At 46.9% G+C, this 21,626-nt stretch overlaps 1 protein-coding gene across 4 annotated transcripts in view; it reads right to left on the bottom strand.

The window, feature by feature from the left end:
- plcl1 (phospholipase C like 1) overlaps nt 1–21,626 on the bottom strand; it is a 506,974-nt gene that overhangs the window by 72,815 nt on the left and 412,533 nt on the right. For all 4 annotated transcript variants that reach the window (XM_070875920.1, XM_070875921.1, XM_070875922.1 and 1 more), the window contains one exon: nt 13,291–13,494. In XM_070875920.1, coding sequence (XP_070732021.1) covers nt 13,291–13,494 — 204 coding nt within the window. The remainder of the gene's footprint in view (nt 1–13,290; nt 13,495–21,626) is intronic.

Below are 21,626 nucleotides of genomic sequence, written 5' to 3'. Positions count from 1 at the left end.
TTTCCCTGCAGCAGATAGCAGGGAAACTCCTCTGTAATTCTCGCAGTCGTACTTGTCACCTTTCTTGAAGCTGGTCATGGTTACAGCGTCTCTGAGATCCCCTGGCATTCTCTCCTCCTTCCAGATAAGAGAGATGAGGTCATGGATTCACACCAAGAGTACTTCTCGCCATGCTTTAGTACTTCAGCAGGGATTCCATCTGCTCCTGACGCCTTGTTGTTTTTTAGTTGTCGGATGGTCTTTTCCACCTCATGCCGGGCTGGGATTGTGCCGAGGTAGTGATGGGTAGCATGCTGTGGGATGGAGTCAAGGACACTCATGTCAAAGACAGAGCGCTGGGGACCATGACGCGGTGCTCGCAGCAGTGTCCCCCCACTTCATCATCCTCATCGGACAAGTCGCCAATCTCTCCATTTGGCTCATACTCGGTGCATCATCTGCAAGCATAAATGGGACAAGAGTTCCGTGAGGATGAGGTAGCACATTGCACCATCCAGCAAGCAACTTGCACACATTCATAACCAATTGACTGATGGGCATTTCGGCATTCAGGGACAGCTAGCATTAAAGGAAGGCTTTCACTTACCTATGCTGCCCCCAGCGGAATCCACATTGCCTGCAGCCACTGGGCAGGCAACATGTGAGCCCATTAGCCGATGCACCCTCTCCTCGATGTCAGTGAGCTGCTGGATATCTGCCTCGCCCCCACCCCTCTCTTGCTCCAAACGGTTGTGTGACACCTTGGACTGCAAAGCAAAGAAGGGTTGGTGAGTAGCAGTGTCATGACGCATCGGCAATTAGTGCATGTGCTGTTCCATTACATGCAAGTGTAACTCTCAAATGAAAGGGAGCCTCAAATGTGAGCATGCACACATAGATATAGATGCCTCAGCACTCAAATGGTGCTTCACTAACTATAAAGTGAAGGTGGAAAATAAGAATAGGTGAAGGAGAGGCTCAGAGATGGAAGGTCAGGAGTTGGTGGAACATGTACTCACCATTTCATCATTCGAGTGATGTCGTTAAACCTTTTGCGGCACTGGGTGGCGGTCCGGTCATGAACTGAGGTCCCAGACACTTCAACAGCTACCTCCATCCAGGCATTCATGAAGCCCTCCTGACTGGGTCTTCCAGAGTCTGGAAAGTGTACACGCCTCCTTCCCTGCACAGTTTGGACGAGGGTTTCAATGTCAGCATCGGAGAAATGACTGGCCCTCCTTGAAGCTCTTGCATTAGTCATTGTGTACCGTCAGAAACACCAAAGACAAACTCCCAATGCTTAGCACCTACTTACAAAACCTGCCCTTTAAGAAGGCCAGAGAGCAGCTGCCTTGTCATCACTCAATGGGAATCAGCTGAATTTCTCGAGGTAATCGGTCAGTCCGCTCCCACAAAGAGCCCATTCCTGCCACAAACACTGACGCGCTAATTTTTTTTCTCCAAAGTGCTAAGTTTCGATCGAATGGCCGCCCCATTGATTGGGGCAGTAAATCACGCAAAAAATCAATACGTGCGCCCCACTTCGGGCGGAGGGCAATTTCGGCCCCCATGAGTCTATTGAACTACAGATATTTCATTTTGAGGTAGCTGCAGTATAAACTGCAAATTTTACTCATCTGTTTGATGCCAGTATAATATAATCTCATGTGAACAGTGAATTAAATGTTGCAACAATACAATGCAGCAGCCTACACATTGCTTTAACATTGACTTTGTAATAATAATCAGGCAAAGTTAGTTTTGGCTCAATTAATAGGACAAGCCAATTCAGTTGATTTAGCTGACATGTATAAAGTTATCAATGTTTACAGGAAGTCAGAGGATTAACAAAGAAAGCAATTGGTAGTGGAGGAAGACAAACTAAAGGTATTGTTGGTATAGTTGGAAATATCCCCAGAATTACCATCTTGAAATTCCCCAGGGAAGATGATATTCATTAGGCTCTGGGTGCCTAAACTGAACATCTAGCACTAGAAGCTGGAATGTCACACAACCAATTTCATCTGTAAAGCAAAAATGGCACATGCAGGAGGCCTTTGACTATGCAATGCTCAACGCATTCACTGTACATAATACAGGCCTACAGAGCTCCGCTCAAGCAGAGACACGACTCCATGTACTGCTTTCCTTTGTCTATTTTACTTGATGCCCTCACTCTTATTGGCAGCTGCAGACCACTGTTCCCATTGTTGCAAGCAAATGAATTGAGTTCTGTGCTTTGTATTTTAAAAGATACATCTACATTACAAACACAAGGCTGTGTCAGATGCATTTAAAATTTAAACGCTTCGTAAGTTATGCAACTAGCACCCATTACAAACAGGACATAAGCTATTGCAATTAGTCCAGGATTCCTGAGGCAAGCATGAGATGGTCCAATTCACTTAGGTAGCAGTACTGACTAGCTGATCAAGGTCTTGATCCAGTGGCAAGGGGGTCCAAGACGACTGGAAATCAGGCTGCATGAGCCTAATTGCCTATGGCGAGATGTGGGCCGTAAGCTCTGCGCTGAGTAGCGCCTTTCAGTTAGGTGGTAGGTGATCCAAGGCTTGGCTGGGGGCAGGCATTGGGAAGGTCAGAGGTCCATTTTGTGGGGTGGAGGTCAGGGTGTTCAGAGTGAAAGGAAGAGAGGTCAGGTTGTTCAGAGTGGAAGGGGGAGAGGTCAGAATGGTCACAGCCATTGTGTTCACAGCATGCTGGAGGAGAGAGCTCAGGACGTCGTTGGTGGATGAAGGAAGACCAGGGACGTCGCCGGAGGCCAGGACGTCGGAGGAGGAAGAGTGGCCAGGACGTCATCAGAGGAAGGGAGGCCCGGAGGGAAGGCTCGCACGTGAGATAGGCCCAAACCTGTTCTCGAAGTTGGTCTAAGGCTCAGCGTCACCGGAGGAAGGGAGACCTGGACATCTCGATCGCTCTCATTTGGAAGGAGGAGAGCATGCCGGGAGATCTCAGTAATCGTGACCATCTTTAAAAAAGGGGACGTCCGACTGCGGCAACTACAGAGGGATCTTCCTTACATCAGCCACTGGGAAAGTCGTCGCTAGAATCCTCCTCAACCGTCTTCTCCCTGTGGCTGAGGAGCTCTTCCCGGAGTCACAGTGCGGATTTCGCCTCTTCCAGGTACAACGGACATGGTTTATTCCGTGCGACAGCTGCAAGAAAAATGTAGGGAACAGCACCAACCCTTCTACATGGCCTTCTTTGACCTTAGAAAGACCTTTGACACTGTCAACCGCGAAGGACGATAGAGCGTCCTCCTCCATTTCGGCTACCCCCAAAAGTTCGTCACCTGCTCCACGATGATATGCAAGCCGTGATCCTGACCAACGGATCCATTACAGACCTAATCCACGTCCGGACAGGGGTCAAACAGGGCTGCGACATCGCACCAACCCTCTTCTCGATCTTCCTCGCTGCAAAGCTCCACCTCACACTCAACAAGCTCCCCGCTGAAGTGGAACTAAACTACAGAACCAATGGGAACCTGTTCAACCTTTGTCGTCTCCAGGCCAGATCTAAGACCGTCCCAACCTCTGTCATCGAGCTACAGTACGCGGATGACGCATGCATCTGCGCACATTCAGAGACTGAACTCTAAGTCATCGTCAACATCTTCATTGAGGCGCACAAAAGCATGGGCCTTATGCTAAGTAAGACAAAGGTCCTCCACCAGCCTCTCCTCACCACACACTACCCCCCCAGTCATCAAGATCCACGGCGCGGCCCTGGACAACATGGAACATTTTCCATACCTCAGGAACCTATTAACAACAAGGGCAGACATCAACGATGAGATTCAACATCACCTCCAGTGTGCCAGCACAGCCTTCGGCCGCCTGAGGAAAAGAGCGTTCGAAGATCAGGACCTCAAATCTGCCACCAAGCTCATGGTCTACAGGGCTGTAGTGATACCCGCCCTCCTGTATGGCTCAGAGACATGGACCATATACATCAGACACCTCAAATTGCTGGAGAAATACCACCAACGATGTCTTCACAAAATCCCCTGGGAGGGCAGACGCACCAACGTTAGCGTCCTCGGCCAGGCCAACATCCCCAGCAGCGAAGCACTGACCACACTGGACCAGCTCCGCTGGGCGGGCCACATTGTTCGCTTGCCTAACACAAGATTCCCAAAGCAAGCACTCTATTCGGAACTCCTACACGGCAAGCGAGCCCAAAGTGGGCAGAGGATACATTTCAAGGACACCCTCAAAGCCTCCTTGATAAAATGCAACATCCCCACCGACACCTAGGAGTCCCTGGCCAAAGACTGCCCTAAGTGGAGGAAGTGCATCCAGGAGGGCGCTGAGCACCTCAAGTCTCATCGCCGAGAGCATGCAGAAGCCAAGAGCAGGCAGCCGAAGCAACGTGCGGCAAACCAGTCCCAACCACCCTTTCCTTCAACGATTGTCTGTCCCACCTGTGACAGAGACTTAATTCCCATATTGGACTGTTCAGTCACCTAAGAACTCATTTTTAGAGTGGAAGCAAGTCTTCCTCGATTTTGAGGGACTGCCTATGATGATGATGAGTACTGACCAGATCCATAAAAATCTCTGTTTCCAAATAATCTGTGTCTAGCAACATTCTGATCCCAATTATGCACACCAACGAGATTCTGAGATGGAATGCAAGATGATTTTCAGTGTGTTTAATTTGATTAACGATTGGTTGATATTGACTGGAGGCAATAAAGAACCCAAACATGCAGCGTAAGATATGACAATTAACGTGAATAAAATTTCATTTGAATGGCCTGATTCAAGACATGCATAATAGGATAAATTTTAGTCTTCTGCAGGTCAGGAACACGTATCAGGAATTTGGGTGTGCTCGCTCACCAATAATTTTCCATCTGTTAATTATGGTGCTTACTTTCTGGGATTTTTATTTCATAAATCTCTTCAATTTTGATGCTGTATTTTTCTATTAATATTGTTGCTTGTGACCACATCGATTACATCAATTTAGAAAGGTATGTACTTTTCCATAGCAATATCAATGATTTCTACCTAACAACAGGAAGCATTATTCAAATGACACCTCCTTGGGGTGAAGGTACTTCCTCTGGCTAACAGCAAGGTGTAGAACATGGGCGTAGGCAGCAAATTTAGCAAACTGTCGTGTATTTCTCGAATGTTCTAGGGGCACATACCCTGGAATTTAAACCTTAAAGATGGTGCATTCTTATTACTTTTAAAACAATTTCATAATTCAAAATGTTTTTTTTAGATACAGGAAAAATAAATGGACTGATCCATGTTCAATGGACCATCACTTCCCCAAAACCTACTTGAATAGACACTTTTCCTTTTCCATAGACACTCTTCTTCCCCGCCCCTCCTCCTTTCCCAGCGACACTCTTCCCCTTTCTCCCTTCCCTTTCCCAGAGACACTCTTCCCCTCGCTCTCCCCTTTAACAGAGACACTCTTCCCTCTTTCTCTCCCCTTTCACAGACACAATGGTCTGGATTTTAAAGCGCCGATGCACTGGGAGCGGGGAGGGGCCGATAGCGCGTAGGAAACCCGGAAGAACATGCAAGCGCATCTGTTGATGACTTTTTAAACTGAGCCACCTCATTATCATTTTACTTTTAGGTTTCGCAGCCTATTAGCGTCAGCGGACGTGATGAGGATGCACATGACGCGAGTTCAACTCAAGTATTTAAAGGGAAACTCCAAACATCCAAGTTGAAGGAGTCAAGATGGGCAAAGGTTGCGGCCCACTTCAACAACATCTCCCTGGATGTTATGCTGGGGGCTGTAAGGGCCCAGAGGGAGATACTCTTCTCTACTGACAGGAAGAAGAAGCCTGCAGGTGACACAAAGGAGGCGTTTTTGGAGGTTGCCCAGGAGGTCAGCAGTAGGAACCTGATGCCACGCTCCTGGATTCAATGCAGAAAGCGGTTTCATGACCTATGCAGGGTAGGAAAGATGAGTACAGTGCCACATTCACCTACATCCTGATGTGCGTATGACGCCAACCTCCTCACTCTGCCTTCTCAAGCCTATTCCAGCACATCACTCCTCACACCAACTTACCTTGCAGGTGCACCCATCCCTCTCTGTCTACGCACTTACGCAGATCCCCATCTATTCATCCATCACTGACACTCAACCTCATCCTTATGGAAAGTCATGCCTATTCCTCATAGTCACACTCAACAAATGCTCTCCATCCATCGGGTGAACACATGCCATTTCTCTCATTCATAGTCTCTCTTTCCCTCCTTTCAGGATAAGAGAGTAGAGAACACCAGGGAGAGGCAGAGAACTGAAGGCGGCCCTCCAGCCATCTCTTAATTGACATCTTCAGAGGAGGAGGCGCTGGAGAATAGCGGAGTCTCAGCATGCCTGGTCGTCGGAGATCGGGTTCTGCCAGCTACCTGGTGACATAATTAAATATCAGCCAGCCACATGGCATACAACACTGTGTCAACAGACACTGAAATATGATAATGTGCATAATGAAAACTTCAAGCATTCTTACCTTCATAGTACTAACTCATGTCTTTTAGCTCCCACATGCGTTCAGCAGGAGGTGATCCAGGTCACCCATGAGGGTGACAACTCCACAGAGGAGCTCACACCCTCTGAGGGTGCACCATCACAGGACTTATGCAGACCATGCACCAGCTCAGATACTCACACTTCAGTGGGACAAATTTGAGAGATAGTTGGGTTTTCACATGGTGATTCGCACTTCACAAGTAAGGAAGAGCAGATGGTGAAGTCAGGGACAGCAGTGGAAAGTCCGCGTTGGAGAGCACAGGACACTCTAAGCTCTGCTCAGCTGGATGCAGATGCTGTACCTTGCAGGCCATCGAAAAACAGAATACTTCTTGAACCGCAGCAGAGAATGTGCGATGTACTGGCAGGCGTTCCAGCCACATGATTTACATAAGAACATAAGAAATAGGAGCAGGAGTAGGCCATATGGCCCCTCGAGCCTGCTTCAGCGAGATGTGAGGAGTCCGTCTCAAGCATGAGTGGCATGACATCACAGGCCTTTGCGATGGTGTCTTCTTCCATAGAAAAAGTGGCCATCTGCATGGAGCATCAAATGTGGCAATCACACAAGTGCATGCAGGCCTTCACCAATGGCTTGTACACTATAAATGCCACCTTAAATAGGATGAATGGTACCTTTGTCTATCTGTAGCAAAGTGCTAGCAAGGAAGTGTGGCTGGGCCATGGGAGGGATGATGGTGAAAGGGGACATGGAAGTCAGGAGTCGGCTCAAAGCACTTCCACTTTTCAACCGTTGCCCCACCCACCTTAGTCAGTAGCCCACATGCTGCCTCATGTCCTGATGGCTGAATTTGCCCCTGCATAGGTGCAGGTGGAGCGGTCTTTGGCGGGGCATTCAGGGGCTCCAAAACCAGAGGACGTTGGCCAAGAGCAGCTCAGCAGTCAGAGCAGGAATCTGCCTGCCTCTATCTCTGCTGAAGCCACAGGATTGCACCATGTAGAAGTGCTAGGAAAAGAAAGAGTAAAGATTTGCAGTTGCACTAGAGTATGCATATTGGTGTGTTACAGTTAGAATGTTAGGTTTCTGTTTTATATTTGAGGCACATAAATATTATTCTTCTGCACCACTTTCTCGTCTTTCCCATTCTTGGTTACTGGCTGGCAAGTGGCCTTTTCAGTTTTGTGATGATGAATGAGACGACATGAATTGACGCTAAGCAATGGGGGATTGTGAAAGGGAGACTTGGGTGTTTACAGGAGTGCTTTGTGTTACTGGGATGGTGGGGAGTAAAAGTGGCTTTTGCATCTGGTGGAATCTAAGTAAACTTCACAATAATGAGGGAATCCTGGGCAGCAATGTACGCTACTGCTGGTGCATTGCCCGCATCACCTTCTGCTTCCTCCTCCTCCTCGGAATCATCTGAAAAGGCTCTGTGTTCTGCGTCTTGTTCCTCCTGCATGTCCAAACCTCGCTGCTGCACAATGTTGTGCAGAGCGCAGCACACCACGACCATTTTGGAGATCCTGGTTGGTGCGTACTGAAGGGTGCCTCCAGATCTGTCGAGGCATCTGAAGCTCATCATCAGCATGCCGGTGGCTTGTTCAATTATACATCTGGTGGTCATATTGCATTCATTGTATCACTCCGGGGCCTCATTTCTCGAGTTTCTGAGAGGTGTCTTGCCACTTTTTAAGTGGGAATGCCTTGTCTCCAAGCTGCCAACTGGTAACTCTGCTTTGAGGTACAAAGAGATCAGGGAGGGTGGATTACCGCAGGATGAAAGCACAATGGCAGCTTCTCCGGGAATCTTGCACACACCTGCATAAAGATCTTTCTGTGGTTGCACACCAGCTGCACATTTGGAGTGGAAGCCCTTTCGGCTGATGAACACTTACATAAGAACATAAGAAATAGGAGCAGGAGTAGGCCATACGGCCCCACGAGCCTACTCCGCCATTCAATAAGATCATGATTGATCTGATCATGGACTCAGCTCCACTTCCCCACCCACTTCCCATAACCCTTTATCCCCTTATCTTTTAAGAAACTGTCGATATCTGTCTTAAATTTATTCAATGTCCCAACTTCCACAGCTCTCTGAGGCAGCGAATTCCACAGATTCTGAGAGTAGAAATTTCTGCTCATCTCAGTTTTAAATGGGCGGCCCCTTATTCTAAGATTATGCCCTCTATTTCTAGTCTTCCCATCAGTGGAAGCATCCTCTCTGCATCCACCTTGTCAAGCCCTCTCATAATCTTATACGTTTCGATAAGATCACCTCTCATTCTTCTGAATTCCAATGAGTAGAGGCCCAACGTACTCAACCTTTCCTCATAAGTCAACCCCCTCATCTCCGGAATCAACCTAGTGAACCTTCTCTGAACTGCTTCCAAAGCAAGTATATCCTTTTTTAAATATGGAAATCAAAACTGCATGCAGTATTCCAGGTGTGGCCTCACCAATACCTTGTATAACTGTAGCAAGACTTCCCTGCTTTTATACTCCATCCCCTTTGCAATAACGGCCAAGATTCCATTGGCTTTCCTGATCATTTGCTGTACCTGCATACTATCTTTTTGTGTTTCATGCACAAATACTCCCAGGTACTGTTGTACTGCAGTACTTTGCAATCTTCTGGGTGATCTATGGGTACCTTAATTGCCACATGTGCAGTCGATGATGTGCTGCACCTGTGGGAAGCCAGCCAGAGCCGCAAACCCAAGCGGCCGCTCATTGGGACTGACATAATCACAGGAAAAGTGGACATAATTGCTGGCCCTGGCAAATGAGCCATCAGTCACCTGAGTGATGCATTTGTGCCGCTAACTGTGAGATCCTGCAAATGTCTCCGGCAGAGCCTTGGAAGGATCCAGAGGCAAAAAAGTTGGTGGTGACGTGACAGCCACTGGTAAGGTATGGCCACCAGGTCCAGATGGCAGCAGGTCTTGTTCCAGCAGGTTACAAATGTCTGCCACCTGACGTGAGACCTTGAGCCTCCTGAGACATTGGTGTTCTGACATGTCGAGGAAGCTTATCCTCTGCCAGTAGACCCTGTATACCAGGTATGGCCTCCTGTGACTGCACCTCTCTGCTGATCCTCTCTCTTCTGTGGAGCTGCAGATATGTGAGCAGCGCCTGCTACTGCCGATATTGCTGCAGGTCATCTTGGTCTTCATCTAAGGTCCAAAGTAACACAGCATACTTGGCACCTATGCTGATCTGATAGATCAGATCTCCGAATTTCCAAAGTGTAGATGACACTTCCAAAGTACGTAAAGTAACCCCAAGGTGTGTAAAGTAACCTCCAGCACAAGTACTTAAAGAAAGCAGCTGTGAGTATTGAGTGCTTATTGGCATATTTTCCTGTCATGGCTTCAGCCCTCTCAATGACCGCTGTTTTCTCGCCTTGCTTTCACTGGTGTGTTCCAGGAAGCCCGGGAAATCCGTGGACCCAAAGTTAAACTGTAAAACCCCTATCAATATCGAACAAATTGATCGATCAACAAATCTCAATTAGCAACCCGCCAGTCCCGAAGTGATTGTGTGCATGCAGCCTAACACGCTACAGTGACATGCGGATGTCGGCAGGTTGGAGCCGGCTTCCTGACCCACTCAGAATTTTTCCCGATATAGTCCCCCACCGGCACCCAATCCCACGCGCTCACTCATGTTAAAGTTCCCCCCCAATCTTCCTCTCCCTCCCCTTTCAGGGACACCCTTCCCTCTTTCTCCCCCTTTCACAGAGACATCCTTCCCCCCTCTCACTCCTCTTTCAGAGACACTCTCCCCCCCCTCTCTCCCATTTCAGAGACACTCTCCCCCTCCCCCTCCCCCCCTCTTTTTCAGAGACACTCTCCCCCTCTCTCTCCTCTTTCAGAGACACTCTCCCCCTCCCTCTCTCTTTTCAGAGACACTCTCCCCCCCTCTCTCTCTCTCCTCTTTCAGAGACACTCTCCCCCTCTCTCTCTCCTTTCAGAGACATTCTCCCCCTCTCTCTCTCCTTTCAGAGACACTCTCCCCCTCTCTCTCTCTCTCCCCTTTCAGAGACACTCTCCCCCTCTCTCTCTCTCTCTCCCCTTTCAGAGACACTCTCCCCCTCTCTCTCTCCTTTCAGAGACTCTTCCCCTTTCTCTTCCCTTTCATCGAGAAACTTTTTCCCCTCCTCCGTTCACACAGACACTCTTCCCCTCCTCCCTTTCACAGAGACACTCTTCCCCTCTCTCTCTCTCTGTCTCTCTCCCTGTCAGAGACACTCTTCCTCTCTCTCGCTCTCTACTTTCAGAACCACTCTTAATCTCTCTCTCCCCTTCACAGAGTCACTTTTTTAGTCTTTCCCCCTTTCAGAGAGGCACTCTTCCCTTTTCTTGCCTCCAGTTCACAGACACTCTTTCCTTCACCCCTCACAGTCACTCCTCCCTCTCTGATGCTCTTCTGACTGTTGCTCTCGGCTCAGCTTCAATTTGACCTTGTTGCTGTGGTCTGGGAAGTAGACGTTGTTCTAAACACTGCGGGTGGGTTTCCAGATCCAGCAAAACCTATCCCATGATCAGAAATTCCCACCGCATTGCGTGGCACAGAGTCTATCTGCAGAGCAATGAAACAATGTCAGGTAGGAGCTGCAGCCAAGACCAACAGAGAAAGAGCATCAGGCGCGAAGCAGCAACAATCTCGCAGCCAAATCCATCGGGGCAGCAAGTCAGCTGTTGCACTGCACGCTTACATTGCAGCAAACAAGTTGCTGGCCAAGGCGATAAAAATCATACTCATTTGCTTGCAGTGAATATGCCCGCCTAGTCTGCCATTGAGGAAGTGATAAAACTTACTCGGTTAAAGCAAGCCAGTCTGAGAAACACGCAGCCCTGAAACTCAAATTCATAAAATTCCTCAAATTCCTGAAAGTCATATCTACCAGACCATTCCCCTACTGCATTTTATGTTGCTACTAATTTCAGCAAGATGTGCTAATATTGTTGAACATTATTTAAATACCATATTTACACACTGCCACATCTTCAACTGAAAATTACGATGAGAACCAAAATATAATGGTATCTTTGTAAATATACCACTGTTTCCACATACACTCAAGTAGGTCTGGTATTTTACAGGTTATTTTTTTACTATCATCATCCATCTCCCCCTCGAATTCCTTCCTTTCCTAGATCTCTCACCACCAATCACCTAACTCCAAATGAGAAATTTTATTGTTGTGAAAAATCTTCTCCCCAACTACTAGGTATGCTTCATCATAACTGACCAACAGATTGCACAATTCAAGCAAGGAAAGAGCTGAGTCCTCTCTTTTTTTAATTTATTTTTCCTTTACTTTTCCTCATCACCTGGGAGGTGTCTTGGACTTACTACAAAATATTGGTTAAAGCGAAAAGTAGGTTGCCTTGAAGAAAAACAGTCGATAAGGTGTCACATAAAATGTTGCTATGCAAGATAAGGAATCATGGGGTTGGAGGTAATATATTAGCATGGATTGAGGATTGGTTAACGGACAGAAAAAAGAGAGTAGGGATAAACGGGTCATTTTCGAGTTGACACTTGTTCCCTTGTTAGCCACGGTTGAGCCAAATTCCCCGTTTTATTTTTACTCCAGACAGGGATGTACAATTGTTGAAATTCATCCATGTGATCTTTAAATGTTTGCCTTTGCCTATCCATCGTCAACCCTTTAAATATCATTCACCAGTCTATTCTAGTCAATTCATGTTTCATACCATCGAAGTTAACAGAAGAATGAGAGGGGACCTCATAGAAACATATAAAATTCTGACGGGGTTAGACAGGTTAGATGCAGGAAGAATGTTCCCAATGTTGGGGAAGTCCAGAACCAGGGGTCACAGTCTAAGGATAAGGGGTAAGCCATTTAGGACCGAGATGCGGAGGAACTTCTTCACCCAGAGAGTGGTGAACCTGTGGAATTCTCTACCACAGAAAGTTGTTGAGGCCAATTCACTAAATATATTCAAAAAGGAGTTAGATGAGGTCCTTACTGCTAGGGGGATCAAGGGGTATGGCGAGAAAGCAGGAATGGGGTACTGAAGTTGAATGTTCAGCCATGAACTCATTGAATGGCGGTGCAGGCTAGAAGGGCCGAATGGCCTACTCCTGCACCTATTTTCTATGTTTCTATGTTTCCTCAAGTTCAGGACCCTAGTCTCTGAATTAACTGTGTCACTCTCCATCGTAACAAAGAATTCTACCATATTATGGTCACTCTTCCTCAAGGGGCCTCGCACAACAAGTATGCTAATTAGTTCTTTCTCATTATACATCACCCAGTCTAGAGTGGCTAGCCCTCTAGATGGTTCCTCGACAAATGCCTGAAACAGGAACTCTGCTGTAGGAACTTACCTAACAACTAACAAAGAAAACAACAGCAGTAGCTGGTAGTACCACACTTCAGGATTAAAAAGTGAATGTCATAACTGCTTTGATTGCAGCTATCCCTAAACTTTGCTTTGAATGAAAGCACAATGGAATAAATGTGACACTGTTTCCAAATAGGAACAAGATATTGAACAAGTGAAACAAATGTTCCACCAGCTCCTGGAGTGAACATTCTTTAATTTCTAAAGTAAGCTTTCATATTTTGAACTATCCAATTGTTCTTGACCACAGATTAAGATGAACGTTAATCTCATAAAATCTAGTCATCAGAGAAATAATTTTGGCATATTTTTCACTTGAATTACAAGTATATTAACAAGCTGAAAATACTTAAAGGCAGAAACCAGTGGTCAACATTGTCAAATATATAAAACATATGAATGTTGTTTGGTTTGCATTGTTAAAAACATTCCTACCAGGTCATAAGATGACAGAACCTTCCTTTGTACATCAGGTACCATTCCCAAGGGTTCCAAATATGGGTACTTGTCCTTCATGTTGAGTGATACTGTAGAAGTGCTGTCACTGTTCAATAATCTTGAGGACAGGGTCAGTATGCACTGAGTCAGATTGGCAGTGGGAGCCAAGCCACATATTTCCTTAAAGGAGACTATGGCATTCTGTACAGAAGAAATAAATTTTAAAAAGACAGTAACCAAGCGAGCAGTCAAGGTTTGTTGCACCATTTTATGGTTTAACTGCCATTAATATACATTTTCTCAAAACTCTAAGCAGGAAAATGAAAGAAAATTTTCTTTAAGTAATTGTAATGAATTATGGCAAATGTAAACTAAAAAGATAGGTTGACCAATCTCATAAAAACTGGGTTGTTTATCTTTATTTGTATTTATGCAATGGCCAAGTCCTTACATTTCTGATTTTTTTAAATATTAAACAGCTGGATCCATGCAATATGTACTAATGGTAGATTGCTGCAAACAGCACTAATTTTACCAAGATCGTATGAAAAAAAAGGTCTTCATCATTTGTAAGGTTAGCAATCACCTCTCTCTCAGACGTAACTGAGAAAAATCCTTTGGAAAGAAGTTCAGAATATTTATTTTAAACTATGTTGTACCCTATATTTAGACTGAAGTCAACGGGAACAAAGTTAGGCTCAGTAGGAGCCATTTCTTGGGCTCTATGAGTGAGCTCAGGGTTCGAAATGGCGTCTGCAGTGCGCCCGCACACTTCTGATATTGAAGCATGCTGGATGCCATCTTAGTAAAGGGGTTAGCGCGAATACTTAACGTTTGGTGCAAGTATGCAGAGCAAGCAGATCATGATGTCCCAGCGCTGCCATTTTGGAGCTCTACGCTCCAGCCGTTGCCCTCACTTAACTTCTCACAGTTGAACATGCGATAAGCAACATCAAGGACCCCCCACCAATGCTATTTAAAGGGATCATCAACTACTTACAGGTTAGTTGCTGGTAGATTTATTCTGGCTGTTGCTATAATTCTACATCTTTTTGGTGCTTTCTATAGTTGTTTCAAGTTTCAAAAGTGGTGTGCCAGGTGTTGAAGTACTTTTTGCTGACTTCAAGGCCTCTGCACAGACCAGTTGCTCCCAGACATGGGTGCAGTACATAAGAAATAGGAACAGGAGTAGGCCATATGGCCTCTTGAGCCTACTCCACCATTCAATAAGATCATGGCTGATCTGATCATGGACTCAACTCCACTTCCCCGCCCGCTCCCCATAACCCTTATCCCCTTATCATTTAAGAAACAGTCTATTTCTGTCTTAAATTTATTTAATGTCCCAGCTTCCACAACTCTCTGAGGCAGCGAATTCCACAGAATTACAACCTTCTGAGAGAAGAAATTTCTCCTCATCTCTGTTTTAAATGGGTGGCCCCTTATTCTAAGATCATGCCCTCTAGTTCTAGTCTCCCCCATCAGTGGAAACATTCTCTCTGCATCCACCTTGTCAAGCCCCCTCATAATCTTATACGTTTCAATAAGATCACCACTCATTCTTCTGAATTCCAATGAGTAGAGGCCCAACCTACTCAACCTTTCCTCATAAGTCAACCCCCTCATCCCCGGAATCAACCGAGTGAACCTTCTTTGAATTGCCTCTAAAGCAAGTATATCCTTTCGTAAATATTGAAACCAAAACTGTACGCAGTATTCCAGGTATGGCCTTATATAGCTGTAGCAAGACTTCCCTGCTTTAGTACTCCATCTGCTTTGCAATAAAGGCCAAGATACCATTGGCCTTCCTGATTACCTGTTGGACCTGCATACTATCCTTTTGTGTTTCATGCTCAAGTACCCCCAGGTCCCGCTGTACTGTGGCACTTTGCAATCTTTCTCCATTTAAATAATAACTTGCTCTTTGATTTTTTTCTGCCAAAGTGCATGACCTCACACTTTCCGACATTATACTCCATCTGCCAAATTTTTGCCCACTTACTTAGCCTGTCTATGTCCTTTTGCAGATTTTTTGTGTCCTCCTCACACATTGTTTTTCCTCCCATCTTTGTATTGTCAGTAGTAAGCCTTCTTCTTGGAATCGAGCATGACTGGGAGAATGAGGAGAGGCCACCGAGAGCAGGATAAGCTGCTAGAAGAGGGAAGATAAGGAGGGGGAGCAAGGCTTTCAGCAGGACACCATATCTGTCCAGGGTTTTTAGGGAGCAATTCTCCTACCTGCACCTCAGCAACGACCAATATTTGAGACGTCTCCACTTCACTAAGGAGGTTGTCACTGAACTCTGCCACCTGCTGCAACCACAACTTCAATCTCAGACCTGGGCAAGGACTACATTGCCAGCGACCAGAAAGTCACCACGGAGAGGAACTTTTATGTGTCTGGCTCCTTCTAGGTTGGTGCTGGAGACATTAGCAACATAGAATCATAGAAGTTTACAGCATGGAAGGAGGCCATTTCGGCCCATCGTGTCCGCGCCGGCCAACAAGAGGCTATCCAGCCTAATCCCACTCTCCAGCTCTAGGTCCGCAACCCTGCAGGTTACGGCACTTCAGGTGCACATCCAAGTACTTTTTAAATGTGATGAGGGTTTCTGCCTCTGCCACCCTTTCAGGCAGTGAGTTTCAGACCAGTACTACCCGCTGCGTGAAGAAATTTCCCCTCAAATCCCCCTAAACCTTCTCCCAATTACTTGAAATTTATGCCCCCTGGTTGTTGACCCCACTGCTAAGGGAAATAGGCCCTTTCTCTCCACTATATCTAGGCACCTCATAATTTTACACGCCTCAATGAGGTCTCCCCTCAGCTTCCTCTGTTCCAAAGAAAACAAATCCAGCCTATCCAATCTGTCCTCATAGCTTAGACTCTCTACTCCCGCAGTTTACAGTCCACTGTTGCATAAAGATCACTGTGGCTCTCTATTCAAAGAGAGAAGCAGGCAGAGCGAGCACGAGGATTTGCAAGACAAAATGTGACACTGAGCCATATAGAGATATTAGAAGAGGTGACCAAAAGCTTGGTCAAAGAGGTAGGTTTTAAGGAGCAACTTAAAGGAGAGAGAGGTGGATTGGTTCAGGGAAGGAATTCCAAGAGATTAGAGGCTAGGTAGCTGAAGGCCAACGATGGAGTGATTCAAATTGGGGATGCGCAAGAGGCCAGAATTGGAGGAATGCAGAGATATTGGAGGATTGGAGGGATGCCACAAGATCCCACAGGCTGACGAAGTTCCTGCCTGTTTCCAGCAGACACTTGGCCCGTTCACGTTAATAACCCCACAAGAACCCCCCCTCAAGAATCTCCTAGTAAAGGATCCCCTCGGAATGAGTGATCATAGCATGATTGAATTTCAAATTCAGATGAAGGGTGAGAAAGTTAGATCGCTAACCAGAGTACTAAGCTTAAATAAAGGAGACTATGAAGATATGAGGGCAGAGTTGGCTAAAGTGGATTGGGAAAATAGATTCAAGTGTAGGACGATTGATGAACAGTGGTGTACATTTAAGGAGATATTTCACAACTCTCAAGAAAAATATATTCCAGTGAGGAGGAAAGGGTGTAAGTGAAAAGATAGCCATCCGTGGCTAACTAAAGAAATAAAGGACAGTATCCAATTAAAAACAAGGGCATACAAAGTGACCAAAACTAGTGGGAGGACAGAAGACTGGGAAGCTTTTAAAAGTCAGCAAACGACTACAAAAATGATTAAGAAAGGGAAGATAGTCTATGAAAGTAAACTAGCAGAAAATATAAAAAAAGATAGCAAGAGTTTCTATAGGTATATAAATAGGAAAAGAGTGGCTAAAGTAAATGTTGGACCCTTAGAGGACGAGACCAGGGAATTAATAATGGGGAACATAGAGATGGCAGAAACTCTGAACAAATATTTTGTATCAGTCTTTACACTAGAGGACACTAACAATATTCCAACAGTGGATAGTCAAGGGGCTATAGTGGGGGGAGGAACTTAACACAATCACAATCACTAAAGAGGTGGTACTCAGAAAGATAATGGGACTAAAGGCAGAAAAATCCCCTGGACCTGATGGCTTGCATCCAAGGGTCTAAAACGAAGTAGCGGCAGGGATTGTGGGTGCATTGGTTGTAATTTACCAAAATTCCCTGGATTCTGGGGAAGCCTCAGCAGATTCGAAAACTACAAATGTAACACCCCTATTTAAAAAAGCAGGCAGACAAAAAGCAGGAAACTATAGACCAGTTACTCTAAAATCTGTGGTTGGAAAAATGTTGGAGTTCATTATTAAAGAAGCAATAGCAGGACATTTGGAAAAGCAAAATTCAGTCAGGCAGAGTCAGCATGAAGGGGAAGTCATGTTTGACAAATTTGCTGGAGTTCTTTGAGGATGTAATGAACAGGGTGGATAAAGGGGAACCAGTGGATGTGGTATATTTGGACTTCCAGAAGGCATTTGACAAGGTGCCACATAAAAGGTTACTGCACAAGATAAATGTTCACGGGGTTGGGGGTAATATTTTAGTATGGATACAGGATTGGCTAACTAACAGAGAACAGAGAGTCAGGATACATGGTTTATTCTCTGCATGGCAACCAGTAACTAGTGGGGTACCGCAGGGATCAGTGCTGGGACACCAACTATTTGCAATCTATATTAACAACTTGGAAGAAGGGACTGTTGTGCATCTGTAAAGCATGCACTCCCATGTTCCACCACCAGAGAGCGCATTCCCTGAAGTCCCAAGGGATCCCAGCATCTCTTGGGAGCACTGTATATCAGCCGGCCTCTAAGACGTGTTCCTCACTCTGAAGTGTCTTAATAAAGACTGAGGTCACTGTTACTTTAACCTCCCTGTATGCAGTCTCATCTGTGTTAGGAACACAATAACTGGCGACGAGTATACAAATCCAACGCAAAGATGCAGCAAACTGTGGGCATCCTGGAGAAGTTCTCGGAGGGTGAGGACTGGGAAGCGTATGTCGAACGGCTAGACCAGTACTTTGTAGCCAATGAGCTGGACGGAGAAGGAAGCGCTGCAAAAAGGAGAGCGGCACCGACCTACAGCCTCATGAAGAATCATCTGGCTCCGGTGAAACCCACAGATAAGTCGTATGAGGAGCTGTGTACACTGGTTCGGGAGCATCTTAACCCGAGGGAGAGCGTGCTGATGGCGAGATGTCAGTTCTACACGTGCCAACGATCTGAAGGTCAGGAAGTGGCGAGCTACGTTGTCGACCTAATGCGACTTGCAGGGCAATGTGAGTTTGATGGCTACCTGGAGCAGATGCTCAGAGACTTTTTTATACTGGGCGTTGGCCACGAGACCATCCTACGAAAACTTTTGACTGTAGAGACATCGACCGTCAGTAAGACCATTGCGATAGCACAGGCGTTTATGGCCACCAGTGATAACACCAAACAAATCTCTCAGCACACAGGTGCTAGCAACATTCATAAATTAACTGGAACTGTGTTTGCGAGCAGAAATGTACAGGGCAGAAACCACGAGTCTGCACCTGCCAGCAGGCCTCGGGTGACCCAGATGACTCAGAGTCCGCAAACAAGGATGAATGCAAGGCAATTCACACCTTGTTGGCGTTGTGGAGGCTTCCATTCACCCTATTCATGCCGCTTCAAAGGGTATGTTTGCAAGAGCTGTGGAACAATGGGGCACCTCCAACGAGCTTGCAGCTCAAACCTGCTAACCACCACGTGGCAGAGGAAGATCGGTCCATGGTGGATCAAAGTACTTTCAAGCCTCAGAGAGAGGAGGCAGATGCTTAAGTATACGGGTGCACTCATTTTCGACAAAATGCTAAATATAATGCTAAATTTAAAATTGAATGGCTTACCTGTAGCCATGGAACTGGACACTGGCGCTAGCCAATCCATCATGAGTAAAAAGTTTGAGAGACTGTGGTGCAACAAGACATTCAGACCAGCCCTGAGCCCCATCCACACAAAACTGAGAACGTACACCAAAGAGTTCATCACTGTCCTGGGAAGCGCCATGGTCAAGGTCACCTACGAGGGCACAGTGCATGAACTGCCACTCTGGATTGTCCCGGGCGATGGCCAGCTTTGGAAGGAGCTGGCTGGGCAAAATCCGCTGGAACTGGGATGACATCCAAGCGCTATCACATGTCGATGAGGCCTCATGTACCCAGGTTCTTAACAAATTTCCTACCCTTTTTGAACCAGGCATTGGAAACTTTTCCGGGGCGAAGGTGCGGATCCACTTGGTCCCAGAGGCACGACCCATTCAACACAAGGCGCGAGCGGTACCTCACATGATGAGGGAGAGAGTGGAAATCGAGCTGGACAGGCTGCAACGCGAGGGCATCATATCCCCAGTGGAATTCAGCAAGTGGACCAGCCCAATTTGCGGTCAGGATTTGCGGCGATTACAAAGTAACTATTAATCGTTTCTCGCTACAGGACCAATACCCGCTACCTAAAGCAGACGACCTATTTGCGACGCTGGCAGGAGGCAAGACGTTCACCAAGCTCAACCTGACTTCGGCCTACATGACGCAGGAGCTGGAGGAGTCTTCGAAGGGCCTCACCTGCATCAACACGCACAAGGGACTGTTCATCTACAACAGATGCCCGTTTGGAATTCAGTCAGCTACAGTGATCTTCCAGAGAAACATGGAGACCCTACTCAAGTCGGTACCACTTACGGTGGTTTTTCAGGACGACATATTGGTCACGGGTCGGGACAGGTCCTCCAGCGACTGGATCTCGTAGGGCTGCGGCTGAAGAGGTCGAAATGCGTCTTCATGGCAACAGAAGTGGCGTTTTTGGGGAGAAAGATCGCGGCGGACGGCATTCGGCCCACAGACGTCAAGACAGAGGCTATCAGGAACGCTATCGGGTGTGTATTACAACAAACTAACGTTGCGAGGAAGTTGCAACCTGTCGCCTATGCCTCCAGGAGCTTGTCTAAGGCCGAGAGGGCCTACAGCATGATTGAGAAAGAGGCATTAGCGTGTGTGTTCGGGGTAAAGAAAATGCATCAGTACCTGTTTGGCCTCAAATTTGAGCTGGAAACCGATCACAAGCCCCTCATATCCCTGTTCGCTGAAAACAAGGGGATAAATACTAATGCCTCAGCCCGCATACAAAGGTGGGCACTCGCGCTATCAGCGTATAACTATACCATCCGCCACAGGCCAGGCACCGAGAACTGTGCGGCTGCTCTCAGTCGGCTACCAGTGCCCACCATGGGGGTGGAAATGGCGCAGCCTGCAAACTTGTTGATGGTGGCGCAGCCCGCAGACTTGTTAATGGTCATGGAAGTGTTTGAAAATGATAAATCACCTGTCACGGCCCACCAGATTAGGACTTGGACCAGCCAAGATCCTCTGCTGTTCCTAGTAAAAAACTATGTACTGCATGGGAGCTGGGCCAGCATCCCAGTTGAAATGCAAGAGCTAATCAAGCCGTTCCAGCGGCGAAAGAAAGAGCTGTCCATTCAGGCAGACTGCCTGTTGTGGGGTAACCGCATAGTGCTACCCAAAAAGAGCAGGGAGACGTTCATCTCGGATCTCCACAGCACACACCCGGGTATAGTAATGATGAAAGCGAAAGCCAGATCCCACGTGTGGTGGCCCATTATCGACTCTGACTTAAGAGTCCTGTGTATGGCAATGCAGCGTGTGTGCTCAGTTGAGCAACGCGCCCAGAGAGGCACCACTAAGTTTGTGGTCCTGGCCCTCCAGACCATGGTCGAGGATCCATGTCGACTATGTGGGCCCGTTTCTCGGTAAAATGTTCCTGGTGATGGTGGATGCTTTTTCAAAATGGATTGAATGTGAAATAATGTCGGGAAGCACTGCCACTGCCATCATTGAAAGCCTGAGGGCCATGTTTGCCACCCACGGCCTGCCTGACATACTGGTCAGTGACAACGGGCCATGTTTCACCAGTGCCGAATTTAAAGAATTCATGACCTGCAATGGGATCAAACATGTCACCTCGGCCCCATTTAAACCAGCCTCCAATGGGCAGGCAGAGCGGGCAGTACAAACAATCAAACAGAGCCTTAAACGAGTCACAGAAGGCTCACTCCAAACCCCCTGTCCCGAGTACTGCTCAGCTCCTGCACAAGACCCCACTCGCTCACAGGGCTGCCCCCGGCTGAGCTACTCATGAAAAGGACACTTAAAACCAGACTCTCGCTGGTTCACCCCAACCTGCATGATCAGGTAGAGAGCAGGCGGCAGCAACAAAATGTAAACAATGGTCGCGTCACTGTGTCACGGGAAATTGATCTGAATGACCCTGTGTATGTGCTAAACTATGGATATGGTCCCAAGTGGATTGCGGGCACGGTG

This window comes from Pristiophorus japonicus, chromosome 3, assembly GCF_044704955.1.
Source record: "Pristiophorus japonicus isolate sPriJap1 chromosome 3, sPriJap1.hap1, whole genome shotgun sequence".
NCBI lineage: Eukaryota > Metazoa > Chordata > Chondrichthyes > Pristiophoridae > Pristiophorus > Pristiophorus japonicus.
This window is presented reverse-complemented; position numbering and strand designations above follow the sequence as displayed.